General features: G+C 35.8%; 2 protein-coding genes across 8 annotated transcripts in view; one reads left to right on the top strand and one right to left on the bottom strand.

Moving 5' to 3' along the window:
* Positions 1-16,033, top strand: part of LOC127064440 (protein CBFA2T1) — a 35,298-nt gene extending 19,265 nt beyond the window's left edge. For all 7 annotated transcript variants that reach the window (XM_050995490.1, XM_050995500.1, XM_050995510.1 and 4 more), the window contains 6 exons: positions 3,158-3,648; positions 4,747-4,893; positions 10,744-11,015; positions 13,964-14,661; positions 14,747-15,045; positions 15,155-16,033. In XM_050995490.1, coding sequence (XP_050851447.1) covers positions 3,158-3,648; positions 4,747-4,893; positions 10,744-11,015; positions 13,964-14,661; positions 14,747-15,045; positions 15,155-15,418 — 2,171 coding nt within the window. In that variant the 3' untranslated portion in view covers positions 15,419-16,033. The remainder of the gene's footprint in view (positions 1-3,157; positions 3,649-4,746; positions 4,894-10,743; positions 11,016-13,963; positions 14,662-14,746; positions 15,046-15,154) is intronic.
* A 458-nt stretch (positions 16,034-16,491) lies between these two features.
* LOC127064502 (nucleolar protein 9) lies at positions 16,492-18,803 on the bottom strand. The gene has a single exon (XM_050995663.1). It carries the CDS (start codon positions 18,706-18,708, stop codon positions 16,885-16,887), a length of 1,824 nt encoding a protein of 607 aa, XP_050851620.1. The 5' UTR covers positions 18,709-18,803; the 3' UTR covers positions 16,492-16,884.
* Positions 18,804-19,574: the final 771 nt, after the last annotated feature.

Below are 19,574 nucleotides of genomic sequence, written 5' to 3'. Positions count from 1 at the left end.
CAAGCCGGTTGGCTCTGGCCCGGTGTGTTGGTTAGGTCGCTTCGTGCGCTGCCTGACTGCCTGGTCCAGACGCGATAAGGCACGTCCGACACTTCCACCGGGATTCTGCTCCAGGCTGATATCATATCCGGTACACCGTCGGCATTCCCGGTTCGCCGCCGTTCGAGGTATTTTGCGATAGTCGCCCTACCACGACGCTGCCACCGCTCGTTTTCCCTGGATATGCTTATGACGTTGAAAGAGAGAGAGAGAGAGAGAGAAAGAAAGAGAGAGAGAGAGAGGACTGGAGACGAGTTCGGTCTCTCTCTTTTTCTCTTTCTCTCTTTTTCAAGTCGAGAACACGTTCGTTCTTTTTTCAACGAACTAACGCTCGATGCTCTCTATCTCTTTTACCTCGAAAAGCTCTGCTTTCCTTAAATTTCCAAGGATAAGTACGTTAAGGATTACTAAAAATTCATTTTTATTTGAGATTGTTTTTTTTTCTTTGGTATAAGAACAATATATATGTATATGACTAGAAAAAGGAAAGAAGAAATTCTACTTCAGCGGATTAAAAATTGTATAAACCCTGCAAGATTCAAATTTATCGATACGAGTTAATAAGAAATTGTTAAAAATTGGAAATCTGATAGAATCGATCAGAAAAGTTAACAATAGAAAGAAGGATAGAATTAAACAGGAAAGAAAAGTAAAAATAGTAGACAGTATGGGGGTTGAAAGGGAGAAGAAGAAGAAAAAAGGGGCAAACCAACGAAGAAGAACCAGGAGCAAGGAAGAGGAAGCAGGCAAGCAAGTAAGTAAGTAAGGTAGGAAGGAAGGAAGGAAGGAAGGTAGGAAGGAAGGAAGGAAGGAAGGAATTGCGATCAAAGCCATCTGTTGCATTGTCCCGGCAATTAGGAGGCGACAGCTGAGTCTCACCGTACTTACTTTCAGCAGAGATTCTCAGTCAGGTGGCACACGTGCGTCCTATCGATCACAAACGAAGTCAAAGGTATAAGGGAGGAGAAGAGAAACGAGGGTGAGGATGAACGAAACTCGACTGCTTTGTCGGCTTTCTCATGTAACAAAAGATGGTCCTTCGATTTCACATGAGTTGTTTTGGCTAAGTCCGACCAGACCTCTCCTAAATCTCGACGATATTTGAGAATCGTTATGGAATTGAGAACCTCTGCCGGAAGTAACAGCTGGTCGAAGGGATAGTAACATCAGCAGCAGCAGCAGCAGCAGCAGCAGCAGCAGCAGCAGCAGCAGCAGTAGCAAGCAGTAGCAGCAGCAGTACTAGCAGCAGCAGCAGTAGCAGTACCATTACCGTCACCTCACTGGATACCTTCCCTGAAATTCATATATTCGCCGTATGGAGAGAAGACGAACGACGAGCCTGCGCAACGAGCGACGACCTCGAGAAAGGACCCTGTCTGAAGAATTTAGGGCGAGGATGTTATGAATGGGGATGATGGTACGTTGGGCATCGATGGAATCAGAGAACTCGATGAATCTTGATAAAAAATTCTGATCGTTCGTCATATTTGAACGAAGTGGATTTAAATTTGTAATATAATTTTTCATCTTATTTACGAAATGACCAAATTTAAGCTAGATATCAACTGGCCAAAAATGAACCATTTAATACATCATGATTTTTGTAAGATAGAGTAAACGTTGCAATCACATAGATTGCGAGCAATCAAGAGGAAGGCAGTACATAGTCGATTCCATAGAGAAATCTTGAATCTCTCTGTTATCTAACATCGTTCCAAGAGAATTTTTATGAATCATTTCTCTAGGGATCCCTTAATCGCAGATATTAATCAACCTCATTTACGTACATGCACTTACATTAAAGTTATGCGTTATGTTGATCACAAGTACTATGTTTCTAGCAAAGAGGTTGGGGAGAAGAGAAAGAGAGAATGAAAGAGAGAGAAAAAGGGGAGAGAGAGATCTGAGAGGTTGTGCACCTTGCACCCGTCATATTGCATAAGCTGTAGGTAGTTTAGTTTCCCGGGAGTTCAGGTACAGGTAATTACCTACCGGCTACCGGCGTCAGGTGGTAGTGACACGTTAGCGTTAGAGCTCTCTCCTTTTACTCGTTCGAATATGGTTCCTCCCTGGACTCACCTACGATTACATTCTCACGCATCTACTACATAGAGAATATTGAAGGAACTGTACTGAAAGGCTAAATCAATTTTCTTGATTGATCTGGAAAAGAAGAAGAAAAAAATAAACAGTGGTGAAATAGGAGAAGTAAAATTTACGATAAAGTATATGAATATTACTGTCTTCCCTCATCCAACACATTGGAAAACTGTAGAAATCAGAGAAGATATTGATAAAGTTAAAACGGAGTAACATTGAGATCAGCCATTTTTCTCCGACTCCACGCTTCTGCGTTTGTCAGCGATGTGCTTCGAAGAAAATAGACGGGGAGAAGAAAGAGAAGGAGGAGGAAGAAGGAAAAGAGAAAGAGAAAGATGATGATGATGAGGAGGTGGAGAACGTCGGTATGTACGGCTGTAACGTTTCGTTATCGGCCGTCGCTGCCGCCGTTTTGCCACGCATGCCACGAGGCCGGAGGCATTCTACGAGATAACGTGCGGAACATAGAATGGGAACAAGACAAGGTGGATGACACGGCCCGTAATTGCATGTTATCCGCTGCACCCACGCGACCGAGAACGAAGGACTCCCTCTATACACACATACACGCATACATAATACGACATAGATTTATATATATATATATATATATATATATATATATATATATATATGTGTATATACACACAGATGCATCCACGTCTCGTCTCGTCTCGCCTCGAGCACGTGCCTTAAAATATTCCCCGATGAGGATTCTCATCCTACTTGTCTTTCACGTTTCCCTTACTTGTAGCGTGTCTCATGTTGCACGTGACGGATCACAACATGCCGTTTGTTAATAATTACATATTTCAATATATGTTAGATTGATTTATCGATAATTTTCATTGATAGTTACAGTTGCTTTATAATCTTATCTCATTACAAAAGAAATGATAGAAAAGAAAAGAAAACAGATGGGGTAATGCATAGTTAGTCTTATACCTATGTCGCTGATGTCGCGTTATTCAAAAGCAACAGGCATTACGTGAGAACGGAGAAAAGACTTTCGTTTCAGCGAGTCCTACCAGCAGAGATAAAACAACGAGGGAAGAGAATAATCATCCTGAGGCACTCTCACCGTCTTCTCAACATCATCAAAGACATGGCTTACCAACTACCAACACACCGCAAACTCAAACCAATGGTTCTCGGTCGGAGTACAAAGGTCAGTTGGGTTGCTCCAGGTCATCGGACAACGATAGTCCCATGTCTTCGCATCCTCTCAAACCTGATCTCGAGGAATCCACTGGAGGAACGTCAACCGGAACATCAGCTGGTTCGACCTCTACCGTTACTGCCTCTACCACAGGTGGACCTTCGGCCACTTGCAGAAATGAGGAACAGGTAGAGGCCAGTCCACTTCTGTCAAATGGCGTCAGGTGTATCACTGGGGTCTTTGCTGGTCATGGAAAACTCAAAAGGCTACTTGGTACGCTCGTACAATTTGCAACTGATATATCAGCCGACACTGGAGATACTGTACGGACCTTGGTACTTGCTCTATTGGTACGTATATGTGTGTGTGTGTGTGTATATATATCTTTTTATCATTCCTTCCTGACGTACTTACTTCAAGTAGAAGATGAATAATTCAAAATTCATAAGTCGAATATCATCATCTTTTCTATTTTTCTTCCGTATGAATTTATAAAGACTGATCATTCTTCTTAATTATACCGTCCATGGTAACACCATAGACAGCGAACTCTTTGATATGCCTTACTAAGTACACATTTGCACGCATCATCTTGCACTCGTTGCAATCATCTAACGTAGCGCTAAATCAACATACGCGTATCTACCAACTGACGAGGATGACCATAGAAAACGTATAGAATGGACCGACGCTGCTGCAATACTGCTGGTGCCAGTGCTGGTGCTGCAGAAACACCTAAGTGCATCCTTAAGACGAGTTCGAACATGTGCGAGAGGAACGAAAAGAGGGATGGCACTCGTCCCGAACGTTCCATCAATTTTCAATTCGAAAGTACTAATCCTACGAATATTTAAGCATTATAAATGAGTCCTTGTTATCCGATGATTTATATATTCCATTTCGATTAGGTATATTTTATTAAACAAATTACGTGTAATAGACTCGATTGTATTCTATTAAAATTTCATCTATTTTTATAAATTATCGAATCCAAAAATTAAGTAAAAGATTTATCTATTATTTATATTCTATATAACTATTCGAAATTCCTCAAAGATATATTTTTTATTAAAAAAATTTGATCGAAGAAAAAATAAAAGAAATTAATAAAACATTTTGCACTTAAACTGTTAAATCTTTTGTCGGGAAATTGCGCCTAACGCAAAACGAGGACAATCGATGGTCGACATATCGCTAAGCCGATTGTAAATATTTAAAGTACCTACATAATGTATGAACGTTCGAGCACGGAGGCTGCATGCGATTCAGGAAACGTGACATCTGGTAACCGTGCGTGACGGCATAGCGATCGCAGCACGTGATCAACGTAAGATCAAAACTGTGGATTGAATTGATTGATAAATAGTAAAAAGATAATGGATGAATTTAATCCTTCCTATTTAGATCCTTCTAATCCTACGTATTTTTTTCTATTTTTTGCATTACAGAGTGGTACTATGACTGCCGAAGAATTTCACTCTGCTTTGCAAGAAGCTACGAACTTTCCATTGAGGGGATTCGTTTTGCCATACTTGAAACATACTTTACCATCCTTACAAAGGGATTTGAACACTGCTGCTAGAGCTAATAATCAGGTGAGTATCTATAAGTTATATTATTATATTTTTGTTAAATGATATAAAGCATTTAAAATTAAAAATTAATAACAAAATATGTACATAATTTATAATTAACAGCGAAATTTTCAGCGAACAGGAAAGTTATTTCTTTTTTATTAATTTTTAATTTGCTAAAATATGTACATATACATAAATATATATTTGTTTTTAATTAAACTTTAAGAAAATTAAAAGATAAAATAATATAAGAGATATAATATGATATAAGATATTTATTACATATACTAATTTTCTAATTTTTGCCGAGATTAAATATATATATATCTACATGATATTAATAACGAAAAACAAGTATTAGCAAGCCCCTTTTTAATACTACTCGATGTCCGCAAATTATACGAAAGATTGTGATTTACGAATACAAGCAAACTCTCTTTTAGCTTCGAGTTAGCGCGAGACATCGTTAGGAGAACATAGTAGCCCGAACCATTTTAATGGCCGGTACGGCGCGTTCCTTTGGGCTTTCGAGGACGATATAGAGGGTTCGACGAAAATAATAGTGGCGGTTGACCCATAAAGAGCGGGGTGCTTTATTAGAGCAGCCACGGGAATCATAAATCACTGTAACACGAATACGTTCTGGTAAAACACGTAACGATGCATAAACGAACGAATCACTTGACTAATACTGTAGTACATTTGTCCTTATCTTTGGAACATTTTTGGTGGAATTTTTAATTGGTTGGATATCAATACTAACAGTGGGCACAGGTGAAAAGGAAATATAGATACATATATTAAAGATGTATTTCTTAATTATATACCTACATTATAAAATTAAGATTATATAGGTATATACTAAGTTATATATCAACGTTAATGATCTTTCAAGTTATAGAAGTCCTATACAATTTTATATGAAAAATAAAAAAAAAATAAATACATATAATTATTGTTATCTGACAGATACAGATAAACGAGTAAAGTCAATAAATATTATAAAAAATTTTTATGAACTCATCGATGTTACCAAACGCGATTTGGGAGCTCACTATAAACTCGAAGGACTTATAAAAATGGAGAATGATATCTTTTGAATGAGAAGGAGACCACTGTTAAATGGTATCTCTAAAGTTCTACGTGACCGATCTTTATTTCCACATATGCGAAGGAAACTACGCGGAATTCTAAACGTGGATGCGCTCCTCTAAGATTACAATCCTTGTTTGTTATTCAGAAGCCGGCGTAGCCCCTTAAAGGGACGTCGCGTGTCGTTGATGTCTTTCTTGGTTTTGTCCCTGGACCCCTTGGCGACCTACAAATTTATATGCGTTACGACATCCTTTCGTGACTGCATCAATGGAAAGAAAACACAAGCTGCACTAGCCAATTCAAAGTTCTTTCTACGATCTATGAAATTTACAGAATATTTTGGTCTCACGATTTTTTTATTGATTTTCATTTCTCATTGAAGAGAAAGAGAGAGAGAGAGAGAGAGAGAGAAAATAAATATATTACGATTAATTAATACAATATTACTTATTCAATTAAATTAATAATAATATAAAATCAATAATATAATAAATTTGAAAGTAAATAATAATATGAAATTATTCTAATAAAAAATACAAACATAGTATAATTCAAATAATAATATAAAATAAAATTAAATATAAATATATCATATATATTAATATATGTATATTATATATACATAAAATTTTAAATTATCAATAATATATAAAAATCATTTATATCAAGATATAAGGAACGTCAATCTCCGCCGATTCTAATTATATCGATCGATATAAAGAGTTGAAAAATTAACAAAGAATAACCATGGAGAAGGAAGTGATAGAATTATAAAAGCCCTTTCATCCGAGAAGATCACGTACAGAATACGTTCACGTGTTAACAGAGTAAAAGGAGGTTAGATAGGCGTCACGTGTATCAACGTCCATCCTTCCTGGCAGGACCAACTGGATTGCGCTTATGTTACTTGCGTGCACACGTGTTAGTTTCTATGGTTAGTACCGTAGAGAAGATAGAGAAGGGAGAGAAAGAGGAAGAGGAGAGCTCAACAAGCCCAGGAGGATCGAGTAAAATCAACACGGCGAAAGCTGACCGGCTGGCAGCCTGTTTTAATTTCCCAGGCTACTTCTCGATCGTTGCTGGGAGCTTAGCAGTCTGCTTCGCGAGGGGGCAAGATAGATGAACGAATCGAACGCAGAGAACGACGAACATAAAAACCTTTCTCGGAACTTGGAAACTCTTCTCGATACAAAACCATCTTTCCTTCCTTCCTTCTCCTTCTTCTTCTTCTTCTTCTTCTTCTTCTTCCAGTCCCTGGTTCACTCCATCCTACTCTACCCTTCATTCTCCTCCTTTTCATTTTTCTCTCTTTTCTTTTTTTTTGAGAGAGGGGGTTTCTTCATTCTCTCTAGAATTTTATCTAAGCTTCCTCTTACAAACTTTCTCATCGATGTTGCTGTTATTAGATCGAATATCACGAGAGAATATATCGTGAACTTTATTAATAAATCAAGAGAATGTGAAAAGAAAAAGAAAGGAAACAGAAAAAAGAGAAGAGGAAGGAGAGAAAAAAGGTATGGAAAAAAGAAACGAAGAATAAAATGGAAATTGGAATAAAAAATGTTGGATAGCCCATTTTTCTATTTCTTTGCTTATGTGCACGTGTTCGTCCTGTCGTAATAATTGCGGGTATACCCAGGTAAAAGCAGGATAATAATTTGCTTTAAAGGGCGAGATAATCTCGAAATAAGACAGTCTCTCTCACTCCCTCTCAGTCTCTCTATGTTTCTCGAGGATCGTTGCACGTTCCTGTAATTATCCCTCCTACTCCCTTCTTCTTGTCCTTCTCTTTCTCCTCCCATCTTCCTCCTTGCACGTCGTTCTCCTTTATATTTGCATTAAATCCAGGAACGGTATACGTAATCCTGTATACTCGGTCGTCCGTGCACCTATTGGCTCGTTGATCCGGCCAGTAGTACTGTCTACCATATATCCGGCATTTATAAACTCCTCTACTCACTATACTCCTGTGGTATGTTCCTATATGTATGTATATATGTATGTATGTATATATGTATGTGTGTGTGTGTGTATTCCGTCCAGATGCAAATAGTACGAATGGCCAGTAGTACGAGTCGTTAATCGCGTAGGATCAGACCGAACGCAAATAGCCTCGAGGTACTCCTCGACACTCTCCGTTTCCGACCGATTCCGATCGGAGAAATCTCACGAAACTCTCATACCGTATGTCCATCATAGAACTATCACGATTTCTCCCATAGATATCCATTTTGCGAGGACACGTTCTCTTTAGTAAATGCTTCTTGATATCTATTGTCATATAATTCAAAGTTCGCAATAATTTTTAATTATTTCATTTTCAATATACGACATCATTGATTTCTCTATCTCCTGATAAATTTTCAATCGTTCCTATTTTCAAGAATGACCTTTCAGAGATTGTTTTATAACACGTTGTCTCTAATTAATGTTTGTTCTAGTAATTGTTATTTACTGTCGATGTTTGGAATGATTTTCGTCGATTAATCCGTTCAAATTTTACGATTTTACAATTTCCCGCCAAAATTTTAATCGCACCTGTTTACATGGGATTCCTTTTTAAAGGAATTAAAACAGAAATTCATTTACTTCTTTGGAAAAATTTGTTTTCCCGCAATAAATCTCTTAATATCGTGGTCCTCGCATTACCGACGACGAACACAATAAAAATCTAGTGAAAAAGAATTAATCTTGCGGCTTTCGTTTATGCTTCGACATCCAGCTGTTGCCTCTAAGATTGAACGAAGGAAGAAGAGAAGAAGTAGTAAGCTGACGTGCACACTACGGCAAAGTAACGAATTGTAAATTAATGGAAAAAATTTACATTTCGCTCGACGCCACGACGAAAAGCGAAAACAAAAGTCGCAAATAATGCATTCTGCAGTGTTCGAGTTTCAACTCGAAACATCGTTTTGGTTTCTTTCGATTTTGTTTTGTTTGCTCTTTTTTTTTTTCTAAATCGTTTCAAATTTCTTTTATTCTACGATATAAAAGTTATATGCTTTATTCTTGTTGTCTGTTTTAACAATTTCCTTGTGTTTAATAGTTTAGAAAATAATGATATTATTGTATTAAGTTTATTGAGGTTTCCATAACGAGTAGTCGGAAACTCTCGAGACTCGACGTAGACTCTGTAAACATATCGAGTAGGATATTAGAGGAAGAGATCGGAAAGTTAGAAACAGGCTACCGTCTGGACCGCATCATCTCGTCTGCGTCTGCTGACGTAACTATAGAAAACAATCGAAGCAATAAATGGCAAGAATTTCGTCCATCTTGTTTCACTGAAATAAAATAAAAGAAAGAAAGAAAGAAGTAGAGAGACCAAGAAAGAAAGACAAAGAGGAAGAACTTTGATGAAAATATTATTTTTGTCGTGCATACGATACATATTGAAATGATACATATATATGTGTATATATATATCATCCAATTCTAAATAAACTTACTTGAAACTGATAAAACATTCATCTACGCTGACATTAAATAAAAAGATCGATAAATCGAGAGATTATAAAAGGCAATAAATTATAAAAGGTAATAAAAAGCTGTACCTCCTGGTCGTCATTAGATAAGAAAATTCAAGTTGAAAAATTCTCAGAGAAATGCAGATCGATGATCGTTAATTACGGACTGCGTCGAGCAATTTGAAAAAGAAGAAAAGAGAAAGGAAAAAAGAGGGACGGCTGCTGATATTGAATTAGAAGCGATAAATCCCAGCCTGGCAGACCGATTCCAGTATTGAGAGTAGAGGAAAGACGTTGAGAATAAAGGAATTGTACGGGAAGTTTCGACGTAGGAGACGCGAAGTATTGGCGATAAAGAACGCGTCGAACGAATATTAAAAATCGAAACTGATTGTAATCGCTAGTACTTTGAAACTTTAACAGCCTAGCCAATCTTAATTGCACGAGACTAATCTTCTTTTATTACTACTTATTTTTCTTGTAAACGTCACAAATGTTTCTGCGAACTATCAAATTTTTAACAACTTAAGTAGATACCATCTGGATACCATTAAAAATAATGGATGTAAAAAATTTTTTTATTTTAATTAATAAATTTGTTTTAATTATTTTTATTAAACAATACAATTAATGAAGTTATCATTTTTGTTGAATATTGTGTTTTTATTTATTTATCATTGAAAAATTAATTCTTTAATCACACTTTAATGTTAATTCGAAATCACATACTGAGATATCCAAGTCTCGTGTATCTTGTATCATTTTTTTATAAAAAAATTTATTGTTTATTTATATCTGAAATTTAATGCTTACTAAGTACAAGATACGTTTATGTAATCTACCTATAGTTTAATAATCATAATTTAAATTGTATTTAGTACGGTATAGTTATAGTAGTACAAGTTGTATAAAGTGGATTAAAACTTCCTAGATAATCTTAAAAATAAATTTCTCTTTTTCGAAATTTCTTAAGCTAACTCTTTTTTCAGATCGCAGAAAAGTTTCTGTGCTTGTACTTCCATGATTTAAAAAGAAAGAATTAATCTAAAAAATCTGGAAAAAGAGTAATTGATTTTTAATATCATTCAAAAATTGTCATTCCATCCTGTTGTATTTAACACAATACAATTGTACGAATATAAATTATGGTATGAATATCAGATTATATCATTTATTTTTAAAAGAAAAAATTTTAATCGAATTACCGAAGTTTAATTAAACAAAAAATAATTGAGAAGTAAAAGAATAACGAATTTTACGTTATAAAAAAAAAAGAATCGAAAAAAGAAAAAAGATTTTTTTTCAGACATGTGCACAATTCCTGCGAAATAACGAAACAGCCATTTTGGAGGCGGTCGGCTTGGTACCATCGGGCGAATCCGTGGAAATTTTTGGAGAACATGGTAGTAGCGGTCTTGGAAGTGGAAACGCTGGTAACCAGTGTCCCGCGTATTATTCGATGCGCTCTAGCTCTAATCCGAATGTCGGCGCCATTCAACACGCAAACAATACCACGAACGCTTTGCACCATTACTCTGGCTCCTCTCATGCACCGAAACGTCGTGCTTCAGACACTCCGTAAGTGAACGCTCTACTTATATACCTCTTAGTTTTTTCTTAACGAACGATAATCACTGATGAAAAAATTTCGAAAAAGAAAACAAAGTAAAAGTTTCATGGAAATTTTTAGACAAAAAAATTGTTTTTAAAAATTGTTTGATTGATTCATAAATGAAATAGACGAAGTTGTACTTTTTTCTTTAAATTGTAAGTTGTAAATTAAAAGTAGTGTAACTTGAGTTTATGGATGTTTTGTTTTGTTTGTATCATACAATCTATTAAAATATAAATCGTTATTTGTAAAATAAAATAGATATACAAGAAAAAAAATTGTGATTAGAAAATATCATATTTATTATGATCATTCTCTCAATTATAACTTATTTATGATTCAATCCACAATATATGAAAAATCCATTTGAGAATCTAAGATAATATATAAAAGATACTGAAATATCGGGAAATACGTATGTAAATTTATAGTTTATTAGAAATAAAAAAATAAAAAAATTTATCACAATAAAATGATGCAAAAAAAATTATTAAAAAAATCATAGATATTAATTAACGAATGTATCATACTTATTATTTGTTTATGAATCAATCCACAATGTATAAAAGATCTATTTGAAAATTTAAGATGATATATTAGAGGATAGATGCTGAAATATCGAGGAACATTTAAATTAATCTGTTAAATTAGTTGCAACGAGAAAAGATAGCTAACCTGTCTTCGTCCACGTCCATAATAATAATTCATGCAATAACTGACTCCACGCACCTGCGTGTACACGCGTGCGTAGTATATTTGCCAAGCCACAAACGATCTGGCGTTTTAGAAAAATCTTGGCCGGGAGCCTGCGATTCTCGCGAGTCGATATTTATAGGGAACGAGCCCTAAAGCTCACCCTCGTAAGCGGCCAAACGAGAGTACACTTTTGGATCCTGACCTTGGCGTTGATGTGAGAAACGACATCCGAATGTGTCGTCTCTAAATCTCTTTCAAAAGAAATCAACTTCTTCCACGAATTAAATTAAAAATGAAAACTCGTTTTACATACATACATATCTTTTTGATCGTGTTTTACGAGACAAAAATCAACCCTCTGCACTATGAGGTCATCTGTGACGTGACAATTTCATATTCAGTTAATAAAAAAAAAAAAAAAAGAATTACTTGAAAAATTTTATTCAAAAATGGCTTTTCAAAATATTATATATGTATGTGTATGCGAATTCATGATATATCAAAAGTAGAAAAATATCAAAGTTAACCGAGAATAAAGTAAGAACATAATTATGAGTGAAAAAAGATAAAAATTAGCCTAAACAACGAGAATAGTTTCTTCCATTTCCTACAAGAAATTACTTTCGAAGTATGCGTACGTATACGCATACAGACACATGAATACGCAAGATATGAAAATTAAGAAAATACTTAAATCATAATTAACCAAGGCTAAACTAAGAAAATAATTATAATTCAAGAAGTTAAAAATTAGTCTAATCAATGAGAATAATCCGTACTTTTTGATAATAAATGATTAATAAGCTTGTTTAATCAATTATACTGAGCTCCGTCTGCGCGTAATTCGTAACACAGTAAGGGAAGGAAACCCTCGTTCGTCGCAACGTGGCTCATCGAAGCAGGTGTTCGATTAAGCATCGTGTTCCTTGAAAGGGGATGAGGATCGAAGAGTACAGAGAAAGAGAGGTGGAGGAAGGAGAGAAGAAGGAAGGGAGACCACCCTCCAGTGGTAGTGAGTTGCTTAGGGGAAGGAGTGAAATAGAAAGAGAAGGAGAGATAGTGCTGAGAGAGATCAGAGTTCGATGGCCAAGAGGTGGAAGGAAGGGTGGTTGGTTCCGGTGAGGACACGGATACTCACGCGAACAAGCTGCCGAGGGGCGACGAAGCGAATTCGAAGGCGACAAAACGTGGTGTGCACGCTGGCAATGCCACCCTGGCTGGCGTCCTCTCGATATGTCTGTTGGTGACGTTTCCATATATCATCGGAGTACCACCTTTCGTGAACGTCACCCTCTTCTCTCTACCTCCCCCTCCCACCTCCTCTCTAGATCTCATACTATCTACCCTCTTTGGCTCAGCTCGACCTGCTAACGTTGAAGCAAGGGAACTTGCCTAGAGTACCTATTGGCATATTCCAAACTAATACATGCTCCCAAGATCAGCCTTCGATGCCTATTCGTTGAACTGTACGAAGACCAGCTGTCTTTGGATCCAAACTATACCACCTCACATGTATCTATCTAACGTACCAGCTAACTACTTTGAAATTGCACGATTGTGAACCACAGTCTTGCTATTCAAAATACATTTAACCCTTTCAACTGTTACGTCGAGTCTAACTCGACATCAATCTTCTTCATAGGTATTCCTGTGTATCGAGTGCGACTCGACATTTTTGAAAGCTGAACATTCTATAACAATGTTTTTATTACGATTTTTATCGACCTATTATATTACAACAATGAAAATTAACAAACAAATGTATGATGCATGTAATTAAAATTGATCGAAGGATCTAGATTCTTTTTTTTTTTTTTTTTTTTAATGTAAAACAGATAGATTATACGGATTTCGGAACACATGTCGCATTGGACGCATGCATCTTAATACACACACACATAACATACGGCCGCGGGACTGTTTTATGCACATGTTTCTTTGATGCATACCATATTGCACGCATGTTTTACGATATACACATTACACGGCACATATGCTTTCGAGTAAGTACGTGGACGGTTTGGTGGATGTATTTTCCACTAGACGCATTTAACGTAGGATATATTTTTAGAAGGCAAACCACACATGTAACGTGTATAAAGTTCAATAGGGATATCGTATTCGACAAATAGATTGTATTTGATTATTACAAATTCTAGTAAAGTCAACTGAAGAATTTATCAAAAGTATATTACTTAGTCATTAATTTCACTTACAGGTACTATGAAAACGGTACCCTACTCGAGGATGTACCAGTTTACGGTAAAAGATCTAATCCATGGAGTGCCCATCATCAACAACAACAACAACAACAACAACAACAACAACAACAACAACAACAACAACAACAACAACAACAACAACATCAGCAACAACAGCAACAATCACAACAAACGGAAAATTCATCATCCTATTGTTGGTATCACCCTCTTCACGCAGCGGGTGGATCCATTCAAGGCCATGGACACGGACATGGTCACGGGCCTAGTCCGGTACCACCGAGCCTAGTCCAAATTAACCAGATAAATGCTTTCTCGGCTCCCCATCATTTGTCCCAACAGCAACAGCAGCTGAGTCACGTTCAAAACGGTTCTAGCCTCGACGACGAATGGAAGAACATTCATGTGATGTTGAACTGTATTCTTGGCATGGTAGAAAAGACGAAGAGAGCTTTGGCTATTCTTCAAAGACGTGGCTGTTCCAGTCCTGCTGCGACACCTATACCACCGCCAAACGTAGTCGCACAGAATGGTAATGCCAACAATACTACTGGCAATAATCCTTCGACCAATGGTGCTCAAGTAGAATCTTCAACGGGTGATAGAGATGGTAGCTTAAAACGTTTGTCTGGAGAAATTGTCGCTCAGACAATCAGGGCTACCGAGGATAGGGTTGCCGAGGTGAAAAGAAGAGCAGGTAATTTTGAAAAAAATTCATCGATGATTACATTACTCGAAGCTACGCTTCGTTATATGATTTATATTATTTCTATAATTTCTAGAGGAAGCCGTGTTAGAAGTAAAAAGAGCAGCTGTTGCTGAAGTTCAAAGAGCAGTTGCAGTAGCGGTTGCCGAATCGAGAGCGAGCGAACGTCTGAGAGTACACAGACTTTTGGACTTACCACTATCTCAAAGAAGTCACGTTGGTGTTCGTCAAGCTTCATTCGTTAGGGTTCACGGAAGTCCCAACGTAGTCGAGACCAGTGGTAGAACTGCTCCAACACCTACAACTACTTCTAATTCGGCACCGTCCACTACCGAAGATGACAAGGATGCACATTTGACTAATATAGTAGGATCAGTATGTACATATTTTATACTTCCGAAAAAAAATATGTATATATATCCTATTATCAATGCTAAATTGAAAAAAGAGAAAAAACAATGAATCAAACTAATTGTCTTCGCAGAGCTGTTGGAATTGTGGCAGACCAGCGTTGGAAACTTGCGGCGGATGTGGAATCGCAAGATATTGCGGTTCCTTTTGTCAACATCGCGATTGGGAGGCTGGTGGACATCATGCAACGTGCAATAATCCTTTACCACGAGAACCTCGAAGATCATCTTCGCGTAGTCCACCTAGAATTGGTACAGCTAACGTCACTGGAAGTATCAATGACGCAGAAGGTTCAACCGTGTCGGCCACAGCAAATACCATCTCCAAAGGGAAGTGACGACATGAGGGAAAGAGTCACGTGCCATTACGATTAGCCAGACCGATCTATTTCGATCCACGCTGATGTTCCCTCACAGAAGACTCGGAGACTTCTTACTTAATTATCGACTCTATTATACTTTCCATATTCGCTTTCATATTTTTGTTCTCTTTTTTTTTCTTCTTCAAAAATTTTGTTGATTTTGTTGATCTTCGAAGTATGGATTGTTTAGAATACGATTTATACAAGGATGCATTTTATTATCATAATGATTTGTTCTTATCATTAGAAGAATTTGTTAATATTTTTATGTTATATATCGAAGAAAAACTATATATTGAAAATGTTGAGTAATCGAATAAGTTGTGACTCGCTTTGTAAGGTCATCTTGATAGCGATCAATTGGAAAAGAGAATAATCCTTGTATAGTTCTTGTAAATATCACGTTAATGAAATGTAATAGAAATGTGTGAACGTATTCGAATACGTATGACGTTTGTTGGGTATGATGAGCGTCCTAGGCTTGTACCATTGTTCATCTGTGTTGCTAATTCATAGTCAATAATTCACATTGAATGTGCATGCACTTGGTACGAAAAATTGGTGTAAAATTTCTGCTATTCAATTATCGATTTTCCAATATCCGTAGTGATCAAACACGTTGTCTTACGTATCTTACGTATCAAATGAAGATCGTTTACATCTAAAGATCAAATTCTATTTAACAAAATCGTAAGATATTCTTTGTACCAAAGATCGGTGTTTTTTCCTATATGAAATCTTTCCGCATATTACTATCTCGCAATCTTTTATTTATTCGTCATCTTGCTCTTTCTCTCTATCTGTCTCTCTATATCTAATTCCCTCTCTTTTAATATTCCATCGAGATGCAAATATAATCTAACAATAAGATCTAACACGCGATAGGATTTGATCGCTTCTAATGAGCGTACACAACAAACGGCTTACATCGATTTTACCCTAGTCAATTGATAGACTTAACGATTGTAATGACAGATGTAACAAGAGATTCTTACTTCGATCAATCGGATTATAATTAATTGTGTATCTTGAAGTCTAGTCATGCGTGGTTGCGAGGAGACAATTTTATTGATTATACATAATTAGAAAGTTTTCCTCGAACTTAGATAACGATTTATTGTAATTCCTTCTGGGCACATTGCATTGCAGGAACGTACGATGAATTTTATGAAATGTATTTATGAAATAACACGTCAAATATGTGTATATATATATATATATATATATTTATATATATATATTTATATATATATAATTATTCTATGTCACAATAAAAAAGAAGATGCGAATTAATTTGTCTAATTAAACGTTTCCTTAATGTGTATGTATGTGCGCGCGCGCGTGTGTGTGTGTGTATTATATATACATACATATATAATATACATAATATATGTAAAAAATGAGTCATTTACAATCTTCTTATCAAAATTCTTTCTGGGATATTAGCTTTGCGTAATAGGCTTCTTTATTATATCAGCGAAAAGAGCCTTCATTTTTTCTTCTTTTCCTTGCGATTCAGTCCAATCCTTCTTATTTCTGACAAATAAAGGTACATTCAATTTATTCAATATAATTTTTCCTGACTTACTAGCACGTAAAATTTCTCCAGCAGCTGCTAATTCTTCCATAATAAACATTCTTTGCTTTTGATGAGACCAAATCCATATTTTGTCTAAACATCTAGATCCATGAGTACTTTGAGCCAATTGTACCCAGCACCCTTGTAATTTCTTAGCAAGTTTCTCTCTGCTTTTTTCACCAATATATTTACTATCCATAAAAGCATCTACAATATGACTACCTTTTGGATTACTTATCAAATTTAATAATTGTTCATTGTTCAGGGCCAATAAGGAATTAACGATTTTTATAGGTTTATTGAAATTAAGTACAGCTTGTACGATCAAACTTCCATGCAAGTGGACAGGCAATTCAGTTTGATCTTCTTTCTTCAAAGATTCCAATTCATTTTGTTTCTTCAATGTAGAAATACATTTTATAATTTGATATTGTTTTTCTTCTGATGTATCACATCCAAGCATCTTAATAATCATAGTTATGTATGCACCCTGTTTCGTTTGCAATCTCTTGGATGCATTAGCTACACTTACTAAAATTCCTGTATAACTTGCTTGTAAGATATCTGAGAAAAGTGATTCAATTTCTTCAAATATTTGTTCAAAAGTTTCTTTAGATTCACAATGATCTAACAATTTTTGTATACTAAAGATAGTACCCTGTGTTGTACATAAATTTTTTAGGTTACCCTTGAAGTACTCTTCATAAATATTATCAAAGGATTTGGATTTTGCTACTGCAAGACAAGCCTCTAAAAGTCTTATAGAACTTTCACAATCAAAAATATTAGATAATTTTCCATCCTCTTTAGAACTAAAGCATTCCTTTGTGATCTTCTTGATGAAAGATTTTGTTAACTTCTTATCTATATCTTTTAAGGAATATAAAATACTTTGTAACAATCCTGAGGTTAATTCATCTCTACCAAACTCAAGAAACTGTGGCCAATTATATAATCTGTTGCATGCATCGATTAAGAAATCTTTATATTCCTGTATAATCTCTCGCCTTTCTATAACATGTAACATTTGCTTCGTTCTATTCTGTCCATCGCTGGTATCTATTAATCCACCAAGACACTCTACTACAGTTCTTAAGAGATGATTAGCATACGTGTCCCAAACAAATTCTTCTAAATTATTTATCAAATATTTACTCAATTTTATAACTATATCATTGTATAATTTCACTTCGGATTCTTTCACATCTATAACGATATCCTGTACATTCTCAGTTTCTTTCGACTTTGGTGTTTCCAATATACTTTTAGATTTGTTTCCTCTGTCCGCACAGACTACAATTATTTTCTCCAGAACATGACTAGCAAATCTGTCGCTACTTATTGGTCTCATAGAAGAACTGAGAGCATCCGTAAACCTTTGAATTGCTTCTAGACTCGCATATTTCAAAAGTGATTCCAAGACTCTCGAACCAACTTGATTTTTGGAATATTCAACCTCGTGACCAACAGATTGTTCATACACGTTATTAATGAACATTAATTTTTCTTCAACGCTCGGAAAATCTTCACGCATTAATTCCAAAATGCGAACCATATATTGATACGTTTCCGTGTCAAGATCCGTTCCGTGATTTCTTCGACGAGCAAATTTTTTCGCCATTTGCATATTAGAACGTTTCTTTTTTCGCTTCTTACCTCTGTCGTCACACGCACGAAAATCTGCCATCGTTAATAAATTTTATAAAACCACTAATTCTCTCGTAGAAAAGAAATTTTCTATAACCTAACCTATTCTACACTTTCAACCACGAGTAGTACGCACTGCTCGACAAGCTTGAATGTTACTACTGCCCTCTAGTGCTAACGCGACAAGCGCCATCTAGTATTAGCGTGACAAGCGCCATCTAGTGCTTACGCAGGATTTGAACTATGATTACGAAAAAATAAAAAGAAACATTTTCCATGACGAAATATTTATAATAACGTCGACTAAAAAATAATATAAATCAGATTATTATCGATACATTTTTTACCCGTGAGGAAAAGAAAGTGAAATCTAAGAAATCGATGTTTGCATTGCAAAGAATTAAAATCAGTTCCGTGACTCTCACTGACCTCGCTCCCATATATTGACGTGCACTCCTTGCTAATAAATGTAGTTAAAAAAATAATATACTTTGCATATAAGTATTGTATGTATGCAACCAAAGAGGCGCGGCAATCTCGACGGTACTTCGTCAGACAACGGAATGGAACAACGGTATTCGATAAAAGGTCAACAAACGCATATATACATATACATATGTAATGACACAGCAGTAGACAGCCGGGCAGACAAAACGTATCGTTTATATATGTATATATATTGTATATCTCTCTATATATATATATCATTAAATCACCTTTCATTTATTTGTATAACACTATGTAAATCATTATTTTACACGTTCGGAACAAACCTACATAAAAAAATTGACAGAGAAAATGATGTCGAATCGACAACTCCCGTGTTTATCTCTTAAATTCTACGATGATAATCTTTACACGCTTATCTACGCTAACTAAGAAAGAGAAAACTCTGTAGTGGACGTA

Source organism: Vespula vulgaris, chromosome 1 (genome assembly GCF_905475345.1).
Source record: "Vespula vulgaris chromosome 1, iyVesVulg1.1, whole genome shotgun sequence".
Classification (NCBI taxonomy): domain Eukaryota; kingdom Metazoa; phylum Arthropoda; class Insecta; order Hymenoptera; family Vespidae; genus Vespula; species Vespula vulgaris.
This window is presented reverse-complemented; position numbering and strand designations above follow the sequence as displayed.